The 20,911-nt window shown below is 48.2% G+C and overlaps 1 protein-coding gene across 1 annotated transcript; it reads left to right on the top strand.

Moving 5' to 3' along the window:
• Positions 1 to 5,606: 5,606 nt before the first annotated feature.
• Positions 5,607 to 15,889, top strand: SPATA2 (spermatogenesis associated 2). Its single transcript, XM_019640987.1, has 3 exons — positions 5,607 to 5,890; positions 11,207 to 11,649; positions 12,582 to 15,889. Exons 2-3 carry the CDS (start codon positions 11,314 to 11,316, stop codon positions 13,806 to 13,808), a joined length of 1,563 nt encoding a protein of 520 aa, XP_019496532.1. The 5' UTR covers positions 5,607 to 5,890; positions 11,207 to 11,313; the 3' UTR covers positions 13,809 to 15,889.
• The last annotated feature ends 5,022 nt before the right edge of the window (positions 15,890 to 20,911 follow it).

Below are 20,911 nucleotides of genomic sequence, written 5' to 3'. Positions count from 1 at the left end.
CCACTCGGCCGGCCCTGCATTGTGTTTTTTATTTGCATTTCCTTGATGGCTAATGATGTTGAGCACTTTTTTCATGTGCTTATTGGCCATTTGTGTATCTTTTTTGGAGAAACGTCTGTTCAAGTCCTTTGCCCATTTTTTAACTGGGTTGTCTTTTCATTGTTAAGTTGTAGGTGTTTCCTATATATTCTGGATATTATAAAATTCAACTCTTTTGAGCAGCATAAATGCAAGGTGCCCAGGAATGACCAGAATGACCCCAAGCTCAATTATGTTCCCCATCCATCTGAGGCCTACTGTGCACCCCAGCCTGGAAGGCCCCATGTCTGAGTCAAGAATAATCATAGCTGGCTTGTGTTGAATGCTCACTTTATGCTGGCACTATGTATTAGCTCATTTAATCTCTCGATCATCCTTGGAGGTAATCACTCCTATTAATCCTTTACTGATAAGGAAGTGGAGGCTCAGAGAGGTTAGATAGCTTGTCCAAAGTCACACAGCTGGGAAATGGCAGAGGTGGGATCTGAACTCAGGCCTTTTGGCTACAGAGCCTACTTTGCCTTCCTGCGTTGGAATAACATTGCTATGTAACAAAGACAACCTGTTTGTGGCTTTCCCTGGCCTGCTTCAAGGGAAGGACAAAGATGGCCAGTTCCAGCAAATAGTCCTTTGAAAACCAATACTTTAAAGAGTCCAGTACAGTACACACCAGGAGCTTCTAACCTCCGGGTTACTGTTTTCAGGAGCCATTTAGAATTATCCAGATGAGGTGCTGGCTGAATCTCGACATACAGCCCCTTGAGCTGTGTTTCCTTGAAACTGGGCTAAGCTGGGTGGATCCTGCTAATAAACAGCCCTTAGCCAGCTGGGTTACCTTTGGACTTGGGGGGTGGCTTCCAAGGCAGATGAGAAGACTTTGAAGTGACTGGCAGTAGGGTTTATATTGAGAGAACAAGGGGGGAAAAGGCTTTCTTACTGCTTGTGAAGCAGGCTAACTGTGCCAGTTTTCAATGGAAGACAAGAGGCTTTTTTGGGGTTACTAACCGCCCCCAGCCCTGCCTCCACCAGTGGGAGGTCAGAATGAATTCTGAGCTTTGAGAACCAGATAGAATTCTTAGCCCCCAGCAAATTCATGTTACACAACAATGATAGAGGGTAACATTAGCTGCAGGCTTACTCCCTTCCAGGCCCTGGGTACCATTCTTTCTATGCGCTATCGCCTTCCATAAAAAAGGATTGACAATAACAGCTAATGCTTAATGAGTACTTACTATGCCAAGTGCTCACCTTGCAACCTGCATGGAAGTAGGTGCTACTGTTATCTTTCTCATCTCACAGATGAAGAAACCGAAGCACAGAGGTGTTAGGTCATTTTGCCCAAGGTCATAAATACAATGGTAAACAGCAAAGCTGAACCCAGACATTCTGGACAGTCCAGAGCCCAGCCTCTTAGAGGGCCTTGCGCAACTCACAGGGCTACTAAATGCTGTGCCAGGTACTTGAACCCAGGTCTATTGGCTGCAGGGCCATTTCTGTTCCACTGTACCATGTTTCTAGGGACCTTAAAAGCTGATTTCTTGTCCACCATCCCTTGTTATCTCCCAGGACAAACACCTGGTTTGGAGAGCAAAGGCTGTGATCACCATCTCTCCTGTTCACATACCTTCAGTAGCTCCCAGGTGCCCACCGGGTCAAATCCAGAGTTTTGGCCTGACATTCCAGGTCCCCAGAGACTGGGCTGATCTCCCATCACCCCGATTCCCCAGCTTGCCTTGTGCACTCTTATCTCCAACCAGATGAACTACTTGTTTCTATTTCATCCTTAGTGCAGGGGTCAGACCTGGCACCAAAGGCCATGTAGCCCTTGGACACATACCTCTGGAAAACACAGTACTTTATGTTTTAATTTTATGTTCAGTATAAGTATGGGATCATGGTTTCTCCTTACCCCCAACGAAGGTATTATACTCTGTTACTATCGTTATTTATTTTGATGTTCAAATTGTCCCGGATTGGCCAATAGGAACCCCTCCAACCTGGCTTTTATGTTCTCTTGACATGTCCCATCATTCTTTTGGCATTTCCTTACTTTCTGGCTCAATAAGATGTTTCAGGCTCACATTATAATTTCCCTGGCTCAGCCCTGACAATCAGTCATTTCTCCAAGGAGCCTTGGTTCTTTTTAGTGGAAAATGGTATTTAGAAAGCAAGATCTGGGTGCTAGGTGCTTGTTGCTACAGGGGTGTCATTTCTTGTAGGCTCTCTCAGCACATGGAACTTAGGAAGTATATTTACACATGGTGTTAATAATTGAGAAGTTTCACTTAAACATCTGGACTTCTAGCTCCCCTTCAGAAACCTGAATATCTGATCATAATCAGTGGGGAAATTGGAAACAATCAGCAAAAGCATGGTGGGGGGGGATTCAACAATATTTGTTTTCTCAATAGAGTATTTATGGAATGACTACTGTGAGCCAGGTAGTATGTTAGACTACATTACTACTAATTTCCAGTACTACATAATATGAGACTATAGTACTCTAGTACCTAGTAACACCCACCTCCTATGCTTCGAGGCAGTCCTTGCTTTTGATTGCTTTCTTTCCTCTAACTAGAAGGAAAGCTGGGGCCCTCACATGTCCAACTCACTCAAAGCCCAGCTCAACTGCCCCCTCCTACTTGAGGCTGTCCCCAATTTGCCCTGCCAGAGTCACTGCTCCATTTTCTAAGCTCTATACCCCTCTCATAACATTGACCACCTTCTATTCTGAATTAAGGGATTTTAGTTCACCCTACTTCCATTTTATTAATATTCTCTTTTTGATAAGGAGACTGTACACTCCTTGAGGGCAGCAGCTGCCTGTCTTGCTCAGAGTTATGCCCTTTAACATCCAACTTAGCATTTCAATGAAATTTTCCATCAGAAACAAATACTGTTGAAATACTGTGTGGGGTAGTGTATATATGGCAGACAGTAGTGACATAATTGTGAGCAAAATAGATATAGCTACATCCTTATGGAGCTTACTGACTTCTGGGAGAGAGAAAGAAATTAATAAAAGTCATATGATGTGTATTTGTGAAATTATTTAAAAAACAAATGACCTATATGTGCATTATTGTCCCCAGTTGACTTTATACATATATACACACCCTTAGAAAATATATAGTATTTGCTGATGTTTTGTTTTCCACTTCAGGGTATGTCTTTATTTATTTTTATTTATTTTTATTTCACCATATGTCTTGCAGAGTTAAGTAGGTTTACTTGATCCTTTAAAGTGATACACAGTAGTCTTAAGTATGGATACACCATTCCCCTATTGATGGACGTTTAAAATGTTTCTGGATTTTGTTTTGAATTACAAACAATGATGTAATAGGTCTCCTGTGCACTTAGGCTTGTTTCTCTGGTAGATTCTAAAAAATCAAATTGCTGAGTCATAGGATTGCTTTTCTTTCTTTCTTTTTTTTGTTCTACACACGTCTGTATTGTTAGAATTCACGCGTTACTTTTGTGGTTTGAAAAAAAACCAACCCTAAAAAATAGAAAGAAGTAGGTAGATGGTTTGTGTCGTTAGCTCTTAGGAAGTAGAGGTAGCTAATCATTGGCACATGACTGTTATATAATCTGTTAATCATTATGTAATAAATCTGAAAAGGATGTTCCTGTGATTCCACATCATGAAGCAGAGAAATCTCGGGCCTTCGACCCTGTCTAAAAGATGAAAAACATGGCTCTCTTCGGAGACTTTGGGTCTTTCCTGATATAAAATGTCACCAAGTCTCAATGACCAGGGTTATCTACTGGTAAAGCCTTTTTTTTAAAAAAAAAAATCTGTTTCTCTTTTGTCTGTCACAGAACCAGAGCTGGAGGGACTTACTAGCAGTCTCATGCAGTCTTGCAACAGTTTCCAAAGGACAGTTTTGAATTATTGCAAAGGCAAAGAGTTCGGGTGGGACAGTTTCTTAGCTGGAATTCCTGTAAACATGATCACCTTATAGGTGGCTAAGAGAGAAGCTTAAATATGAGCTGATAAAGGCTGATGTGCACAAAGACCTTAAGGGGTGCTCACACAGCAACAGATAAATATAGTAATTGCTGCTGTTTGAATAGCAGTTTGCTGGTTACTCAAATACTTCCCTCTGTATTATGTCATTGACTCCTGAGACAAGACCCACCAGCTTTAGCTGGGGACACCAAGGCTGAGAGAGAGAATCCTGCAATCAAGGAACACCTATGAGGCACCTCATGATCAGACATGTTCAAAGCTCGGGAAAAACACAAATGTATAAGGAGCTCCAGGTTGTGTGTGTGTGTGTGTGTGTGTATGTGTGTAAAAATATGTATACAATCCACAGTGATAAGAGCTTAGATAAAACTATGAAAGACAGTGTTGTGGGGAACCAGAGAAAGGCAGGTCTTTGCCTGGAGAAATCAGAGAACGCTTCTGAAAGGCTGTGAGGATAGAGCTGGGGCTGGAAACCAAGAATGCAAGGAAGGGACAAGGTGAGGGGGAGGATGTTCACACGGAAGGTACAGCATATAGAGACACAGAGGCCAGAAGGGTAGAAAAGTATGGTTAAGTCCAGGAAGCCAAGAGCGTGTTGGAGGAAGAGAACTTGGCACGGAGTGGGTTCTGAGTCTTCAATAAATGTCTGGGGTAGGTTAGAGAGACAGAATGAATGGTTCAATAGCAGATGTGTTCAGCAGTCGACTTTGCAAGCATTAAGGATTCAGTAAGTGATGAACCACAAAAACCGAGTCCTGGGCGAGCTCACGGGCAACGCGATAGGTGGGAGTATAGACAAAGCCAAGCGAAGTGACCAGCCACCAGTATCGATGCCAATGTAGACACACCATGCAGGTACTGCAGGTGTCTGGTGAAAAGTCACAAAGCGAGGAGGCAATATTTTGGCTTGGATTTCCCCAACACCGACTTCCGTTTAAGGAAGTTGAGGGCAGAGAGAAGTCATTTCCTTGGACTTAACCAGATTGAAAAAGCAAAATGTATTTAGATCTTTACTATATGCCAACTATTGTAATAATCGGTTTCCCTATATAAACTCACTTAATTTTCATACGAATCCCAGGAGTCGGTACTATTATTATTCCATTTTACAGGTGAAAAAAAACTGAGGCTCAGAGAGGTTAAGTAACTTGCCCAAGGTCACGCAGCTAGTAAGTGGCAAAGGCAAAGCTGGGACCCCACTCTTAACAACAGCCTGTAACTGTAACATTAACAGTACTCCCAAGGCTGAATTCCGTCTTGTAATACTGGGCATCTCTTACTCTCTTTAAGCCTAGATATTTCCGCCTAAAAAAAGGTAGTGAGGGATTCAGTTGTTAACTCCTGCCCAGGCGCAGTCGGGAGCACAGCTCGGGGATCATCCCCACGAGGGTCAAGTCCGGGAGTCAGAGACCCGAAGTCTCCGTCTGTGCTCGCAGCTCGAGACTCCACCGTCCGACTCCTGACCGGTTCCCATGACAACCCGGCTAGCTGCCATTCGGGGCTGATTGCTTGCGTCATTTCCGGCCCGTTTATTTCCGGGCCCTAGCCCCAGCCCGGTCAGCGTCCCGTTAGTGCTCCAAGTGGGATTCTGCAGTTTCTGTGTTCCTTCTGTCTGCCGCTTTTCCCTTCGCTGCCCTTTGGCCTCGGTCTTTCCCCAGCCCAGCGCGCAGCCGCGGCTCGGCCTCCTTTTGGGCCCGCCTCCGAAGGACGTCACTTCCTGTGCGAGTGTTTCCGGGTCGCCGCTGGTTCGAGAGTACTGGTCTCGGTCCCCTCCAGCGGGCTGGAGCAGGGGAGCCCAGCCGGGCTCAGCTCCGGCGGCTGCCTCGGCTCCTTTTTGCTTCCCTCGGCCGGGGCGTCCTCCACGGCAGTGCTGAGGTGAGTGTGGGCGGCCACTGGCGGAACGGCCTCTGGGGCTTCCCCGGGTGGAGGGGGCGCCCGACTCGACGGGGCTCGGCGGCCGGGGAGCGGGGTCCCCTTTGGCCGGCCGGGGCGACTGGCGGGCTTGTCTTTTCGGCGCCCTGGTGGTCCCTGCTTGTTCTCTGGATCCCTGCTCCCCCAAGGGCTGCTTCACAGACACCTAGGACGAGCTGTTATGTGGTTCAGGGCAGCTCAGGAGGAACACCCCCTCTTCGGCGACTAACCAAGCAGGAGGACACCCCGATTCCATTGAGAGGCAGTTACCACGCAGTGGTCCCCAGCCCAGTTTTTGGCGGCAGACCTGGGTTTGTACTCACTGTGTGACCTTGGACAAGTTATTTCGTCTTCTGAGCCTCCGTTGCCTAACTCATTAGTTAAATGGAGTAAACCTGCTTGATAGGACCGTAGTGGGGATGGAGAGAGAGAATGCGTGTGAAGCACAAGCTCTGGCATACAGCAGGCGTCCAATAAATGATAGCTGCTGTTCATTCACAGACCCGTGGGGAGTGCCCGAGTTTGGGTTTAGGGTGTTTTTCACAACTGACGTGGCCCTCGGAGGCTGTAGGAATTTACCAGGCTGGGAATGGCAGCCGCTAGCTTCTGTCCCCTGCAGGGAGGGGAAACTGCTTCCTTCAGAGCCCCTCGGAGAGGCAGCTGCCACTCGGGAAGCCCCATTTCAGCACTGCCGAGGTTATTTTCAGAGGTTTGGAAGGCCTATCTCTGAATTTCTCTGGAATCTGGTTGGGGTGTGTGGACCCTCTGGTGTTTCACAGCCAGTGGAAGGTGCCTTGGATGTCTCTCCGGAGCTTCGGGCTTGGAATGAGTGCAAAGGAGTGGGGTGCGGAGGTGCGGTGGGGGATGAACTGCTCCCCGCCCCCCGCTGCTGTTTGGAGGCTGAAGGAACTCTGAGCCCGCTGAAGCTAGACCAGGGATCTGTAAACCTGTGGACTGGGGCAGTGCTGGGCCCAAAATAGCTCCTGCCTGTGCAGGGAGGGGGCGCCTTCAAATGCTGCTTGGGGAACATTTCTGCTTGAATGGGCCAGCTGAGGTAAAGCCAAGCTAATGCTTTGCTCCCCAGAGTCATTTCAGTTCCATTCAGTGGGGTTTTAAACAGATACAGCTTTCCTCTGAGATGTTTAAAAAATAATTAAAAAGCCACCCCCTTCCCTGACTGCAATATCTATCTCTTCATTGATTTGCTTTTGAAAGGGGGCCCAGATTGTGGGTGCAGGTAGTGCTGACCAGGCCTGTTGGCTCAGGGCACCTGCCTGACTCTGTTAGGGGTGTTCACAGTGCCATTTTTTTTCTTTTTTCTTTTTTTATTCCGCCAGACTGGCACATCTTGGCTTTCCAGTCCTTGGGTTGCTTGGAGAAATTAACAGCTCTGTCACTGCGCTGTCTGGTCTCCTGTAAGCACGTTGTTTTTGCAGTGAGCGTGTTTGGGTTCTTGCAGAGTACTGGGAATAAATTGCTGGTTCTGTGCTCTGAAAAGACACCAGCTATGACCAGCTATAATGCAGCCTGTATTCTCAGAAAATGTATTCAGGATGGATGATGTCAGCTCCTTCACCACTGGCCGGCCTCTGACCAGCGTCTTCCCTTAGCCCTCTAGCTTACATCATAGAGCTTTGTGGCTCTTCCAGCCCCATTCTGTGTGGGAAGATGTGAATTTTGCTACTACAGGAATTTTTGGAACTCAGCTCCGCTCACAGGGCCACAGGGCATCCTAGCTTAGCCGAGCCCTTTCAATTAGAGCTGTCCAGCAGATACAGCAGGGCAGCTTTGCTTAAAAGCAGCGCAGCCCAGACCCTTGAGTCAAGGTTTTGGCCTCAGACCAAGGTTCAGATCTCAGATCCACTTTTTCCTAGCCTTGTGACTGGCCTCTCGGAGCCTCAGTTTCCTCTTTAACCTTGAGGCTGTTGTGTGGATTTCATTGATTTTCATCGAGCCTCATCAGATGGCCCTGTATTAATGTCCTAATCCCTCGGTGAATGGTGTTGATTGTAACAATACATGAGCGAGATAAATGGGGAAAGCACAGACCTCAGGGCCTGCCAACCCAAGTTTAGACTGCAGTTCTCACCCTGTGAAGCTCTGTTGGGCAGGTTAACGCCTGAGCCTTGGTTTTCTCGTAATGTCGTGAGGATTAAGTGGGATGATGGAGTTGAAGCGGAAAGCCCAGTGCCTAGCACATAGGACCTCAGTAATTGTTAGTTCCCTTCTCTCATTCCTTTCCTTAGTTATCTTTTAAAATTAATTTCTTTCACCTTTTTCCTCACCTATCTAGGTTGATTCAAGATTCTCCTTAGATGGGTTTCCCATCCTTGACTTTAGGATTTTGAATACCAGCTGGGCTATTTGGATTTTTTTCCCCTTGTTTATTGTTTGCCAGCAACAAACAAGGGTGTGGATTGTGGTGTGATTACAGAGCAGCAGCCGCTGAGCTTGAGGGTGGCTGACTTTGTAAAAAAAACAAAAACAAAAAAATATCAGCCTTCATGGGCTCGAGGCTGACTTCCTTGGAGAAAACTCACAGCAGTGTTTAGGAGGCTTCATGTCCTTCTGTTTAAATTGTTCTCGGGTGTACCAAAAAATAGTCCTTGGGGGCCAGAGGCAGGATGGAAGCCTTGCTTAGATAAATGAAAAGTGGTAAATGCATATGGGTTTTTATTAGCAAGGACAATGATGTCTTCTCTCAGGTTGCAATATAGTTTTATCTTTTAAGAGAACATACATACTTTGATACTAGACAGTAAGCTTTTTCAGCTAGAATTGAGGGAAGGGCTATGTCTTCTCAACTGCTGTTCCCCTAACCCCATACCCCCCACTGCACCCAGCCCAGGGCCTGGCACAAGATAGATGGTGCATACATCTTTGTTGAACTCAGGACTCGAGGGGTGCGGGAGTCAGAAGGCCAGGCTTGGACTCCTGGGTCCACCTTTTACTAACCCTGAGCTGCACAGAGCATGTCATGTCACGGGGCCTCTGTTCCTTCTCTCTCTCGAGCTGATCTCCCAGGATTCTTGGGAGAGCTAATGGGAAACTTAAGGGGTGGCACCATGAAGCTTACATCCTTTTCATCATTCATTTCATCTGTTGTATCAAATGCCTACTAAGGGCCAGGCTCTGTGTTAGGCATCATGGTGTACAAAACAGATACAGTCCTTGCCTTTGTGGCGCTCACTGGGTAACGTGGGGGGACAAAGAGAGGAAGCCAGTAAATTAATAAGTAAAGCTGATAATTTTGGGTGGTGATTATCCCAGGAAAACTGGATCAGGAGGGACTGGGAAGGTGGGAGTTATTGGGCTGGGGCTGTGAGGGAGGGCCTCTGAGGGATGACATTTGAGCTGAGGCCTGAAGGAGAGTGAGCCAGCTGTGGGAATAATTAGAGGAAGAACCTGCAAAAGGAACAAGATGTGCAAAGGTCCTGAGATAGAAACGAGCTTGGCGTGTCTGAGGAACAGACAGAAAGGTCCATGTGGGTGGAACTTAGAGGGAAGGGAAAGACTCCTGTGAGGTGAGCAGTGGTCTGACCATGTGAGCCTTTGTGGCTCAATCAGATGTGGATGATTTTGTTGACCTCACGATAGTGGCCAGGCTTGCAGGCCTTTAGGACTTCCTGAGCTGAACTCAGATCTGCTAAGGGACTCTATAGGTCCGTCCCATCCCACTGCAGCTTCTTTGTTGGTCCCGTGCCATCTCCCACTGCCAGAAGAAGCCTCCTTCACTCAGGTAGCAGGCACTTAGGAAAGCACATCCCCTGCCCCGTGCTTTGGTTACTTTACTGAGTAGTGGGGTCATGGTCCCCGCACCCATGGAGCTGTGGTCAGGAGACGCAGGACAGGCGAGTGTGGAAATGTGCTTGGAGATGTTTGTCCCTCTGTGATCTTACCTTCTTGAGAGTGCTTGGCATCTTGGGGCAGTCTAGCACCTTCAGACACCAGGAATGGCTGCTTGTCTACCAAGGGCTTCCTTCGAGCCAGGACTCTGTGAAGAGCTCTGTGTACTGATAGCACAGTCTTCCACCAGCTCTGGACTCTAGGTACTATTATTAACCCTGTTTTCAGATGGGAAAACTGAAGCCCAGAGAGGTTGAGTAATTTTCCCAAATAACATAGCGATGCAGGCAGTCTGGCTTTGGAATCTGTTTGTCACCCCAGTGCTTTGTTGCCTGCCCTCCTGGTAACACCCCTCAGTGACTCCCATGTGCTCCCGCTCCCCGTATTGTGGCATCAGGCTATCACTGGATCTGTACATGTCCTACTAACGGGTGGCCAAGCAGACAGCAGGAGTATATAGATCCTGTGTGTCCTAGCTCAGAACCTCCTGTCTTCTCCCAACGGAACTGTACACTACCCTTAAGGTAAAGGGGAATGCAGGCCATCAGAGGTGGATGAAAGCGCTCTCCAGGGGCCAGCAGCCAGCGTGGTCTCTTTAAAATCACAAATATGATCATGTCCCTCTTCCCCTTGCTTTGAACTCTTCAGGCAGGTGCTTCACATGCTCTGGGAAGAAATGTAAAATTGTTAGCATGCTCTTTGAGGCCTTGGGAGCGGCTTGCTGCCTGTGCCTGCAGCTTCACCTCGTGTCGCTCGTCTCATCGCTTCAGCCACCCCGTAGGCTGCTTTCTGTTCGTGGCCAAGCTCCTTCCGGCCTTAGGGCAGCAGGGTGTGGTGGGTAAGGGCATGGACTTTGGAGCCAGACTGCCAGGGCTCTGATCGCAGCTTCTTAATGGTTCTGTAACTGTTGGCAAGTTTCTTAACGTCTCTGTGTCTCAGTTTTTACATCTGTGGATGGGGATAACAGCAGTCCCTATCTTCTAGGGTTGTTTGAAATGAGGGAATGCATTAGTACGGTAAGTACCTGGCACGTAGTGAGCACTCGGGGCCTTGTCCCTGCCGAGGCCTCTCCTGTTACACCCTTCCCCACCTCTTTGCCTGGCACACTCCTCATCCTTCAGGTCTAACCGTCGCTGCCTCAGGGGGGCTTTTCAAAATGCTTCCTTCTCCCCATAAAACCAGGTTAGGTGCCCCAAATCATATTTTTCACTTGTGAGCTCAACAAAGTCAAGAACCTTATCTGTCTGGTGTCCATGATAACCTTGCACATAGTCCATGTTCAGTAAATGTGTTGAATGAATGGGCACAGCGGGGCCCAGGGCTGGTGGTGCCCGTGTCCTCAGGCCAGTTCTGTGTTCTGTTTGGCCTCAGCAGCCACAGCAGGCATGCGGACTGTTTCGAGGAATGATGTGCTTCTTGTTCTCCCCCTTCCAGAGCACGCTGCTGGTCCAGGCGGGCAGTATGTCAGTGCTTTTAGCGATGTCCCTGCTTCTCACCCGGAAGCCATGGAGGAGATAAGGTAGCCCCCGTCCCTGGGTCGGATGGGGAAGCCCAGTTCAATGGATACAAAATACAAGGATGACTTATTTCGGAAGTATGTGCAGTTCCATGAGGGCAGAGTGGACACCACCCCCAGCAAGCAGTGGCCTGGCAGTGATGAGTACCTGCGGGTGGCAGCCTCCACCTTGCTCAGCCTGCACAAGGTGGATCCCTTCTATCGATTCCGGCTGATCCAGTTCTATGAGGTGGTGGAGAGCTCCCTGCGCACACTGAGCGCCTCCAGCCTGCGGGCTTTGCACTGTGCCTTCAGCGTGCTGGAAACGGTGGGCGTCAACCTCTTCCTCTACCCATGGAAGAAGGAATTCAGAAGCATCAAGGTAAGGCCTGAGCAAGGGCCCTCCACGTTGGTCTCCCTCTGCTTTCTTGCCCCTTCGAGTCCCTCTTGAGAGGGCTTGTGCCAGTCTGATCTCATCCCCCCACTGCCCGCAGACCCGGCCAGGTTCCCCACTGCCTTTGAAATAATAACCACAGTTACCCTGTGACTCCCCACCTTGCCTGCCTGTCCAGTGTCATCTCTTAACTGGGTCCCTGCCCCTGGCAGCTCACATCTGCAGCTGGGAGGGTGGAGAGGCAGGCGGCACCCCGGTTGTGCAGGGCCTTGAAGCCAGGGGCAGAGGACATGGATTTGTCCTAAATGGGCTGGGAAATGAGGCAGTGCTGGGATCGGTTCTTGTTTGGAGAGAATTTTTCTGGCTGGTTTGGGCAGTAAACTAGAGGGACAGGAGTGGGGCGGGGCGGGCAGCTGGGAGGCTGCCGCAGATGTCTAGGCATAACAGAGAGGGGGTGAGGAGGATGGATTTGAGAGAGAATTCTGAACCATTCTGAAGGCAGCGATGGCTCAGGAGGGTTCTCACCAAGCCAGGCACTTACGTCTGACAGATTTCTTCAGACCTTTGTAGAAATGCCAGAAAGGAACATTCTCAGCGTTCGTTAGGCACCAGCCTCTGATCCAATCCCTTCTTCACCGAGTTTGCCCTCCTCCTCCTCATAAGGAGCAGAGCTGCTGCGCCCCACGTAGAAAGCTAATGGCTTTGTTCCCTGTGCTTAGGAAAGGAGTGATGTGTCATTTCCCTCACACCAGTCGCTGAGCTATTGCCTTCTGTAGTGAGAAGCTACTGAGGTCATTCCCTTCCATTTCTGCCCCGTGCTCCAGCTCAGACTTGGAAGTACTGGGCTTTGAGGCAGTCTCCCTCGTGTGTCTCAGAGAGGAAGTCCCGCCTCTTTTTCTGACCCCGCTTCCTTCTCCTAGACCTACACGGGCCCCTTCGTTTATTACGTCAAGTCCACGTTACTGGAAGAGGACATCCGAACCATCCTGAATTACATGGGCTACGTGCCCGAGTTGGGGACTGCGTACAAGCTCAAGGAGTTTGTAGAAACCCTCCAGGTGAAGATGGTCTCCTTTGAACTATTTCTGGCCAAGGTGGAGTGTGAGCAGATGCTGGAAATCCACTCGCAAGTCAAGGACAAGGGCTACTCTGAGCTGGACGTGGTGAAGGAGCGCAAGAGCAGCACAGAGGACGCGCGCGGCTGCTCGGACGCCCTGCGGCGGCGGGCTGAGGGCCGGGAGCATCTGACGGCCTCGATGGCCCGTGTGGCTCTCCAGAAGTCGGCCAGCGAGCGGGCAGCCAAGGACTACTACAAGCCCCGCGTGACCAAGCCCTCAAGGTCTGTGGACGCCTACGACAGCTACTGGGAGAGCCGGAAGCCGCCCCTGAAGACCTCGTTGAGCCTGAGGAAGGAGCCCGTGGCAGCAGACCTGGGGGATGACCTCAAGGATGAGATCATCCGCCCGTCCCCTTCACTCCTGACCATGTCTAGCTCCCCCCATGGCAGCCCGGATGACCTTCCATCCTCCTCCCCCAGCAATGGCCTTGGCCTGCTGCGCAGCACGTACGTCTCCGCTCAGGATGACGTGGATCTGTACACAGACTCGGAACCCAGGGCCACATACCGGAGGCAGGACGCCCTGCGGCCAGATGTATGGCTGGTCAGAAATGATTCCCACCCCCTCTACCATAAGCGCTCACCCCCCACCAAAGAGTCCGCCCTATCCAAGTGCCAAAACTGCGGCCTGTCCTGCAGTTCCTCCATCTGCCAGCGCTGTGACAGTCTGCTTGCCTGTCCCCCGGCCTCCAAGCCCAGCGCCTTCTCCAGCAAGGCCCCTGCCCATGACAGCCTTGCCCAAGGGTCCTCTATGAGGGAGAAGTATGCAGGCCAGACCCAGGGCCTCGACCGGCTGGCGCACCTCCATGCAAAATCCAAGCCCTCTGCCGCAGCCACCTCCCGCTGTGGCTTCTGTAATCGCCCAGGTGCCACCAACACGTGCACCCAGTGTTCAAAAGTTTCCTGCGATGCCTGCCTCATCGCCTATCATTACGACCCCTGCTGCAAAAAGAGCGAGCTGCACAAGTTCATGCCCAACAACCAGCTGAACTACAAGTCCACCCAGTTTTCCCATTTCGTGTATAGATAGACTGGACTGTGTACTTCCCTGCTGCAAGGGCTACACCACTGACCTTTCTGGTTTCTGGAGAAGAAGTGTTAATGCATAGATCTGGGAAGCAGAGATGTGCACTTGACCATGTAGCTGCCGGGGATCGTGGGTCAGCTGCACCATGTGGGAGCTCACTTAGTGACTCAGTTATTTCAACTGATGGCTGCTTTGTCACCTGAGAAGGGAGAGGGTGGCACTTCCGTTCGGATTCATTTTCGCTAATCACTCCCTATTCCGTTTGTTTTTGTTTTTCTTAAAGAGGATTTCTATCTCGGGGACTCTTGCCGCACCTACCCCTCCCACCGCCAAGCCAACTTGGACTGGGAAGGGCCTTCCAGGTCACCTCCAATGCCCACCTGGAGCGGTGAGCTTGAGGCCTGTTGGCTTGTGAAATGAGCCCTCCTGCCACACTGGGCCTCTTCCAATGGCTCATCCCTTCGCTGCCCCTGCCTTCCCCTCTCTCTAGGTTTCAAAGTGAACCGAGTCCAGTATTAGCTGAATGTCATCCTGTTGCCACCACAGCTCAGCTCAGCCCATGTTTGTGAACTTGGCCCCAGCGCATTGAAGTGCGGACCTTCCACAGCAGGTCTGCCTTCCCCCTTTCTGTCGTTTGCACACGCCCCTCCTATTGTACTGTAAATAGATATTTTTGAGATTTATTTTTAAATAAATATTCAACTTGCTGTGTGTTCAAAGTGGTTAAAAACATTATGTAGCTATTTATAAAAATGCCCTAAGTTCTTGAGTCTTCCAGGGGAGGGTCTCATGCCCTTCCCTGCTGTGTCCCCCACTCGCCCCAGCCCGCAGGTAGAGTGGGGGCAGAGGAGGAACAGAGACGATGTCTCTGAGCTGGTGATGAGCCACTGTCTTCCCTACAATAAATCTCTATACACCTACCTCCAGTGTGCACTTTGGGGGTGAGTGTGGCCTGAGAGGCCTGTGCACCTGCAGACTGTGATAACCTCGCGACGAGTCAGGAACCTCACCTGTGGATCGACAGCCTGGTCTTTGCCACTTGCTGAGTGTGAAGCTTGCACTCCAGACTTCTTGAGTCTCGTTTCAGAAGGAAACTCATTTGGGATTCCCATCTCAGTCCTCTTCTCTTCGCCTGTTTCCGGGATTCTGCACCATTTGCGATCTTTTTGCACTAAAGGTGGGCAGGAGTTGGCGTGCGCCCATCAGACAGATGTCTCCTGAGATTCTCAGCTGAGCCTAAGCACTTCCAAACCCGAACGCCCCCTAGACTCCTCCTGTGAGTGACTGAGCCCCGGATTTTCCTTTTGGGGTGCAGAGCAGGAGTGGGGCAAGAGTTTGAAAATAAAACCGCTTCCTTGTGAACTAATAATATATTTTAGCCATAAGTGTTTGTGATGTACAGAATGTTACCAGAATTTACATGCAGTGGGTTTTCCGGTCGGTGGAAGGGGGTATTCAACTCTTGAGCAAATTGAAATCTGGCTGAATCCTGAGGCCACTGTGAGTTTGTTGATGTCCTTCCAACTCAGTTGAGTGATTTTAAGGTTTTTCAAATCTTCTATGGCTCTTTTTTTATATATCGAGTAGATCATCTATAGATATCCAATGTGTATATAAAGCTGAATTTCAACTGACTTTATTACTGAGACCACCCCATTCTGGGCATTCATCTTTGATGTTCTTCCTTTTCACATTTCAGAAGTGTCAATGCCTGTCCCACTCCTGAGAGCTCTAGTTTTCTAGCTTTCCATTTCCAGATCGCTCCAGCACTATAGTAACTCTTTAACCAACTGTGATGCCACGTAACTTATCCGTAGTAGACAAAAGCAGGAACGACTGACTCGTCTTAGCAGAGAGAGTCCAGTGTACGTATCATCATGGAAATACTGTGTCATGGACTGGAATAGGAAGCGCTCTGACCATGCTCCTCTTTGGTGTGTATCGTACTGTATGAGGTTGCTGTGACTGAGAAAAATATATGCTAATTTAAAAATGCAGATGTTTTGCATTTGATTTCTACCAAGAGTTGAAATGTAAAGAGATGATTTAAAAAATAATAAAGTGTCTTCCATTATTAAATAAAAGTGTTTGGGGTTTTATGTCCGCCTTCCTGCTTTGAAGTTTGATTTGCTCATTTTTTTTTTTTCCTCAAGTTATGTTTAGTTCCTTAATGACATTTTCTCTGTGAAACTGACAATAGACAGCATTGGAGTGCTTACACTGTGAGCCACGCACTTTATATGCTGAGACTTTACATGCATGATCGCCTATAACAGCCTCAGTACTCCTAGAAGGTGGTACTGTCATGACCTCCACTGAACCGAGGCGGGAAGCATGTGTACCGAGTTCAGCATGTTTCCCAGCAGTGGGACTGCACACTCCCGGAGAAATGACTGTTGGTGGTGACTGACAGGCATTAAATAACATTGAAGGATGTTACTAAAAAAAAAATAATTAATTCCATTTTTAATTCTTTCAATCCATTTACATGCTCCAAAGAAGTCAGTGTAAGGCTCGCTTGTCTTGAACACAGAGAAAGTGGGTGTCGGGCTCAGAGGCTTTGGCAGACTCTTAGCTAGGCTTTCAGTTACCTTCTTTTAGGGCAGGCCATACTGCCTTTCTGTCGATAGCAACGATAGATTCCTTTAAAAAGCAGTTTAAAGTGTTTTTTGAAATGAAGGTTGACTCAGAACATATGGCAAAAATTGTAAGGGTCCTGTAAGAGCGGCTGTGGTTTGTAACATCCTTGCCTTAAGTACCAGCAGGGCCTCTGCCCACAGTGCCGACCTTTCTGCTGGGCTGGCCCCCACGAGGCGACTTAGCTGCTGGGGAAGAAACTGAAAACAGGCTTCTCCATTTCCTGCACTGGCTGAACAAATATCCAGGCCTCGGGCCAGACCAAGGACCAGATGCTGGGTTTGGTTTTAGCGACAGCATAGGAAATGGCACCTGCCATCTTGGCTGCTGGGAACAGCAGCTTCCTAGAGAACACCCAGCCTGGGAGAGTAAAGGAAGTCAGACACTCACTTCTGCATCCAAAGTAGAGCGGAGACTTTGAGCAGATTGCCTAATTTGTCTATGTAAATGACAAGCATATTTAAACATCATCAGGCCTACCAGCTGTACATTAGCTCTGCTGCCAGCTCCGAGTGCCGATCTGTGGCACCCACATGCCTGTGCCAATCTCAGAGGGATGAGAGCTGTGGTAGACGCTGGATTGAACCCCGATCTCCACTCACCTCTTCTCCCTTGGTAATGGAAGCCCTGATTTTTAGACAGCCTGAATAAAAACTGCGTTTCCCAGCCTCTCCTACAGCCAGTCATGGTCATATGACTGTGTGTGGTCCCTGGGATGGAAAAGTGCTTTGTGTGGCTTCTAAGATGTGTCCTTCCCACCCTGATCCTCCTCGGCTGGAGCGGCTGTGCTGGCAGGCATGGAGCAGCTCTATGAGACTCAGGTGGACGCCAAGTGAAGAACAGGGTGGGGCAGTGGCTGGAAGGGTCTGGGTCCCTGATGCTGTTATCTTCCTTAAACCACTTTTTTCCCCATTTGCTCATTTTTAAAGCCTTTGTATTTACAAAAGAAATACATTAAACCTTGGATTGCGAGTAACGTGGTTTGCGAGTGTTCTGCAAGGCAAGCAGACATTTCTAATACTTTTTATTTATTTTTTATTTTATTTATTTTTTTGTTTATATTTTTGTTTAGCTGAGCCATCCTGCCACCTGTTAGCAGCTCAGCGGCAGCTCAGCTCGGGCTTATGTGGGAATCGAACCGGCGACCCTGTTGCTCAGCGCTCTCACACTCTGAGTGTGCTCTTAACCAACTGAGCCACTTGGCCAGCCCTCTAATACATTAACATGGTAAATGAGCGATGTCTTGCAATATGAGTACTTGGTTTCCGGAACTAATTATGTGCAAACCAAGGTATTACTGTATAATGAACCTTCCTGGACATGGAACCCAGCTCCAGTGGTTTGGCAGTTACCAACCTGTGGCAGCCTGGTTTCCTCCTGCCTGTCCATCCACTTCCCTACTCCTAAATTCCTTTGAAGCAAAATTCTAGACATCTCTTCCACCTGTGACCATTTCAGCACATGTATCTAAAAGATAAGGACTTTTAAAATGCAGTACCATTATCATATCTAAATTTTTATAACAGTTCCTTTATAGAGACCAATATCCAGTCTGTCCCCATGTCCAGTTGTCTTATAAATTATTTTAAAAAGTTTGCATCAGGGCCCAAATAAGGTTTTCCACATGGCAATTGGTGACTAGCTCTTGAAGTCACCGTTAACTCTGTAGACCGTCCCTATAGAGTATAGAGGCTCCATCTTTCTTTTTTCTTGAATGTTTGTGTTGAAGAAACTGGATTGCCCCTCAGAGTTTGCCCAAGTCTGCATTTTGCTTATTGCAGCCCTGCTGCTGTTGAACATATTTCTCTGTTCTCTCCATCTCCTGAAAATTGGTAGTTGGCACTTCTTTTTTTCCAATTCCTTACTGTTTACAAAAGTAGAAAAATAAACATTTTTTTTTTGTGTGTGTGAGTCAGGGCTGCAGCTTCATATAAATAAGGGGTGAGAGGAAATAGGGCCGGGGTAGGGCGGTGTGTAACTAAGGTCCTGGTCCCAGCCGGGCTGGGGTGGGACCATGTTCTCAGGTGTGCAGGTCTCCACAGGCAGCACATTTCAGGTTCCATGAGCGGGGAGTGGGGAGAGGTTTAAAGTGACAGAGGCCTTGAAGGCAGCCTTGAGACGCCTTCTTTGGGTCCCGCTGGAGATGGCGCAGCCAGTTGCAGAGCTGGCCCCAGGGGTTGGGGCCTGCTGCAGGCTGAGCCCTGACACACTGGAGCGTGGAGTGAATGTGGTGCAGCAGCCTGTGAGTGGGAAGGCTGGTCCAGGATGACCCCTGGGGGCAAGTCTGCCATGGCCTAGCTCAGCCTTAAGGCCACACAGGGTGCTCCCAACACTTGCAGTTGCCTCAGCTCCCTGGATCTGGGGAAGAGGTGAGAGCTGCAGCTCCAGTTGTCCAGCAGCAGCCACTCTTCCAAGGTGTCCTTGACCTTGAAGGCTTCTAGCTCCTGTGGTGACAGAGATTGGAACCTACCCATATGGCAGCCCCTCCTGGTTGTGGTGGGCTGGGCAGTGGGGATAGGACCTGCTCTGGCCAAGCCCAGCACCCTGGTCACTAGCACCAAGACCCAAGCACAGCCATGGCCAAAGTGCAACTGCTTCCCCGGCCACGTGGATCTTTTAGCCGGGCTCACTGGGCAGTCCCAACAGATGGGTGTAAAGGGAAAAGGCAAATGGAAATTGGAATCTCCACTGTGCCTGAGAAGGCACAAGTGGGTGGGGCTAGGTGAGTCTGGACCTGTGCCAAGAATGAGAAACTGAAAGTCCGTCATGGGAGAGCCTGCTTTCTGAGAAGTCCCTGCGCCTGGAGGACTCTGGGGCAGCCTTCAGAGGCTGCGGCAGGTGGAGGGACAGGAAACTGGCTGGAGGACTCTCACAGGGGGCAGGGACTGGGGCATCCGGGTGAGGCTCCCTGAGTGGCAGAGAGGGGGTTCCCTTTGATGTGCAAACGTTTTTAAATTTGTTGTGGTCCCACTTCTCTATTTTTGCTTTTTGTTACATGTGCGTTTGGTGTCATATCCAAGAAATTATTGCCAAATCCGATGTCATGAAACTTTCCCGTTTTCTTTTAGAGTTTTATAGTTTTAGGCCTTTAATCCCTTTTAAGTTCTGTATTTGGTGTAAAGTAAGAGTCTGACTTCATTCTTTTGCATTTGGGTATCTTGTCGCAACACCATTTGTTGAGATTGTCCTTTCCCCATTGGCACCCTAGTTGAAGCTCATTTGACCATATACGCGAGGGTTTATTTCTGGACTCTGTTGTGTTCCATTGGTCTGTATGTTTGTCTTTATGCCAATATCACACTGTTTTGATTACTGTAGTTTTGTGTGTAATGTGTTTTGAAATCAGAAAGTGCAAGGCCCCCAACATTTTCTTTTTTCAAAATTGTTTTGGCTATTCAGGGTCCCTTGAGATCCTATACAAATTTTAGGATTTTTTTTTCCCTATTCAGCATAAATGCCAGTGGAATTTTGATAGGGATTGCATTGAGTCAGTAGATTGCTTTGGGTAGTATGGGCATTTTAACAATATTAAGTCTTCCAAACCATTGTTTGTCTTCTTTAATTTCTTTCAGCAATGTTTTGTAGTTTTCAGTGTACAAGTCTTTTACCTCCTTGGTTAAGTTTATTCTTTAGTATTTTATTCTTTTTGATGCTATTGTAAATGGAATTGGTTTTGTTATTTTTTTTCAGATTGTTCATATATAGAAAGCAACTGATGTTTGTGTGCTGATTTAATATCCTGCAACTTGGCTGAATTCACTTTTTTAGTTTTAACATTTTTTTTTTGTGTGTGTGGAATCTAGAGACTTTTCTACATATAAGATCATGCCATCTGGAAACAGATATATTTTCTTTCTTTTGAATTTGGATGCCTTTTTTTTCTTTTTCTTGCCTAACTGCTCTGGCTAGAACTTCCAATCCTATGTTGAATAGAAGTGGCGAGAGTGGGCATCCTTGCCTTGTTCCTGATTTTAGGAAAAGCTCTCTCTCTCTCTTTCATCATTGAGTATGATGTGAGCTGTGGCACATAAATTTTCACATGTTGACTTTATTGTGTTAATTTCCTTCTATTCCTAGTTTGTTGAGTGTTTTTGTTATGAAAATGTGTTGCATTTTGTCAAATGCTTTTTCTAAATCGGTTAGGAGGATCATGTGGTTTTTGCCTTTCACTATTAATGTGTGTCACTTGGAGTTGACTTTTGAGGTGTGCTCAGTTTTGGGTTTGATCTTTTGGGTAAGAATACTTCATAGCTGTATTTCGTCATCAGGAGGCACAGGATGTCATGTTCTCTCCCTTTGAGATATTAACAGTTGTTAAGGCTGTTATGAGTACTCAGATCCATTATTTCGTTGGAGGTTGCAAAATGGAGATATTCCAATTTTAGTGTTCCTTCTTTGGCAACTGGAATACTTCTATAAAAAGAAACTTCCCTGGGGTGGTGTATGATAAAATTGCATAGAACTGCGCG

This window comes from Hipposideros armiger, unplaced genomic scaffold, assembly GCF_001890085.2.
Source record: "Hipposideros armiger isolate ML-2016 unplaced genomic scaffold, ASM189008v1 scaffold_54, whole genome shotgun sequence".
In the NCBI taxonomy this organism is placed as follows: Eukaryota; Metazoa; Chordata; class Mammalia; order Chiroptera; family Hipposideridae; genus Hipposideros; species Hipposideros armiger.
Note: the sequence above shows the minus strand (reverse complement) of the source record. Positions and strands in the feature narration are given on the sequence as shown.